Source organism: Terrapene carolina, unplaced genomic scaffold (genome assembly GCF_002925995.2).
Source record: "Terrapene carolina triunguis isolate 2854851 unplaced genomic scaffold, T_m_triunguis-2.0 Scaffold641, whole genome shotgun sequence".
NCBI lineage: Eukaryota > Metazoa > Chordata > Testudines > Emydidae > Terrapene > Terrapene triunguis.
The window spans coordinates 1,319,358-1,322,481 of NW_020664992.1; the positions used below are offsets into that span (position 1 = coordinate 1,319,358).

General features: G+C 61.0%; 1 protein-coding gene across 1 annotated transcript in view; it reads right to left on the reverse strand.

Annotated features, from left to right (window-relative positions):
• Positions 1–2,726, reverse strand: part of PRPF40B (pre-mRNA processing factor 40 homolog B) — a 20,798-nt gene extending 18,072 nt beyond the window's left edge. Inside the window, exons 1-5 of the mRNA XM_026659619.2 lie at positions 2,613–2,726; positions 1,744–1,887; positions 973–1,047; positions 505–532; positions 164–189 (exon numbers count right to left, since the gene is read on the reverse strand). Of these exons, the coding sequence (XP_026515404.1) occupies positions 164–189; positions 505–532; positions 973–1,047; positions 1,744–1,887; positions 2,613–2,630 (291 nt within the window). The 5' untranslated portion in view covers positions 2,631–2,726. The remainder of the gene's footprint in view (positions 1–163; positions 190–504; positions 533–972; positions 1,048–1,743; positions 1,888–2,612) is intronic.
• Between the last annotated feature and the right edge of the window lie 398 nt (positions 2,727–3,124).

Consider the following 3,124-nt stretch of genomic DNA (forward strand, 5'->3'; position numbering starts at 1 on the left):
CCTGCTACCCCAGCCCTGCCCCCGCAGCTCTGCCCGTGCCCCTCAATCCCCACCCGCAGCCCCCTGCTATTCACGGGGGTTAAGAGGCTGGGATGAACGCTCCTTAGGGATGGGGGGAGCCTGTGCAGCAGCGTTGCTGGGGGGTGGGGGGGGGGCTACTCACCGTGGGTGCTGGCTGGGCCGGAGCAGCTGGAAAACAAGAGCCGGATGTTACTGGGATGGTCGGGGGCTGTCAGGTCCTGCACTCAGAGTGGGGGTTACAGATCCCCAAGAGAGACCGGCAGGGCTGGGCACCCAGCATCATGCACAGGATCGGGCCCCCTCAGGATTGGGCGTGACTCCCAGGTGCTCCCCTGGGATGCAGCAATGTTTCACCCTCCTCCCTGAGCCGCCAGGGGCGGCAGAAACTCCAGACAGCTCCCCCCTCCCCTGCTAGGATGGACCGGCCCCCCTCTCATCAGCTCCCCTATGGACCACCCCCCTGCGATGGACCCTGGGACTCACCGCCAATTGGGTCTGTCCCAGGAGCCGCCTGCCAAAAGAGAAACGGGGCCATGAGCCGCGGGGGCTGCGGCTCGGACCCGACCCGTCACCAGATTCCCCCGCCCAGGGCCCCCTGAATCCCTCTACAAACGCCCATGGGAGCTCAGAGCCAGCCCCATCTGCGAGGGGGAAACTGAGGCACGAGGCCAGCCACTGACTGTTCCAATGCTGCAGCGAGCAAGTCAGGAGCAGAACTGGAAAAAGAACCCAGGAGTCCTGGCGCCCCGCCCTCACCCCAGGGTGGCACCTCATTTTAATGCTGAGCTCTGCTCTGGAAACAGGGATTGGGCAGTGGGGCCCCCGTGGAGAGGGGCAGGACAAGGGCATGGAGACCCCTCTACGTTCCACCCCCAAGTCAGCCTGGGCAGCCCCTGCTGCCGGGCCTGGGCATGGCTGGCTGGACAAAGGGGAGGTTACAGGGCTGCTCACCACACCAGGAACGGGACCAGCTGGCACCCCCGGCATCAGCATCCCCGGCATCATGGGAGGCACCATGGGTGGCATCTAGGGGACAGAAAGGTGCACATGCCAATGGAGTCGGGGAAACGGCCGGAGCCTCCGGTTCAGAACCCCGCTCGGTGATCCCCGCCCGCGTCCATGGAACACCAGCAGCGTGGCTCCGATCACAGGATCGGGGCCAGAGGGACACGGCGGATGAGGCCACAGAACCTACGTCTGCGTGGGGCTTTTCCCAACATCTTTGTCATCGAGGTTTAACAGAAAACTTTTGCCTGCAGAGAGCCCTGGCCCAGCCAGCCCTTGCCAGAGCCCAGCCCCTTCCCCCTAGTTACGCTACTCAGCCACTTCCCCCACTTCTTTCAGCCTGGGAGAGGGACTGACCTGCAGCCACAGGCCATGAGACCAGAGCTGGGATAGAACCCAGGAGTCCTGGCTCCCAGCCTCCTCCACTCTACCCCACCAGACCCCACTCCCCTCCCAGAGCTGGGAGAGAACCCAGGAGTCCTGGCTCCCAGCTTCCCCAGCTCTACCCCACCAGACCCCACTCCCCTCCCAGAGGTGGGATAGAACCTAGGAGTCCTGGCTCCCAATCCCCCCCGCCCCGCAACCAACCAGACCCTGCTTCCCAGATGATGGGTCCCAGGCGTGCGATCCATGGTCCTGCACTGACATTCCACCCCGAGTGGAGGCTCAAGGGGGGCCCAGGATTCAGACAGAGAGAGACGAAGGGAGTGGCTTTACCTGTCCTATGGGTGGGGGTCCTGCCATGGGTGGGAGCAGAGGCGGCATCATGCCAGGGGGCATGGGGGGCATCGCTGGCGGTCTCTGCCCGATAGGAGGGAGTCCCATGGGGGGGAAGGGAGGGGGGATTCCAGGAGGAGGCATCTAGGAGCAAGAAGAGACAGGCTGCATGATGTGGCTCAGCCCAGCCCCAGGGCAGCCCCCTACTGAAGGGACTGGCCCTGGCCAGTCAGGGACTCCCCCACCACTGCAGCTACTCGGGCAGACGCCTGGCGCCAGCCACTGGCGCAGCTCGCTCAGGGTGTCTCCTTGTCACCACCGCAGCACGTCCGCAAGGGGGCTTCGCACCACCACAGCTCCCCTCGCCTGCCAATGCGGCACAAACTGCTCCGTCTGAGCTCACGGGGAGCAATGAGGGTGCGCACGCACACATACACACACACACACACAGACATGTATACACACATGCACACATGCATACGCATACACGTGCACACACTCACATGTGCGCGCACACACGTATACACATGCACATGTATGCGTGCGCACACACGCACACACATATACATGCACCCACACGTATACACACATGCATACACACACACGTGCACACACACGTATACACACATGCATACACATATACGTGCACATGCACACATGCACACACGCACACACATGTACGCACACACACGTATACACACATGCATACACATACACATGCACATGCGCACACACACACAGCCAGTGTACTGAACTTTGCACAGTCATCCCACACGGCCAGGCCAGCAACTCCCGCTTTGTGCCGCTCTCTGGGACGGCTGGGTCATGCTGGTTTGGTTAGTAAGCGGTGCTGGGTTCAGGTAACTTACGAAGGGTGGAGGCATCATCGGGGGGGCGGTGGGAAACGGGGCCGGCTGCCCTGCAGGGCCGCTGCTGGAGTCCGGAGCCGACTGTCAACAGCAAGAAAAGAAATGCAGGAAACAGCTGGTAAGAGAGGATGGTCTTGTGGTGAGAGCAGAGGGGGCTGGGAGTCAGGACTCCTGGGTTCAATGCCCAGCCCTGACTGGAGTGCTGTGCAGTATCTTACATAGGGGCTCCTCGTGCAGACACTAAATCGGATCTTATTTTAATTAAAATAGACACCGGAAAACACGTGAAGCAAAGGACAGCGAAGCACAGACTAAAGAGAAGCCGCATCGTCCCCGAGATGGATGGACAGAGGCTGTGTATGGGGATGAATGGATAGACAGACAGACAGAAGATGAGTATGGGGACGGATGGATAGATAGAAGGTGCATATGGAATGAAAAGATAGTTGGACAGAGGGTGTGTATGGGATGGATAGATAGAGTGTATGGGGATGGATGGATGGATAGAGGGT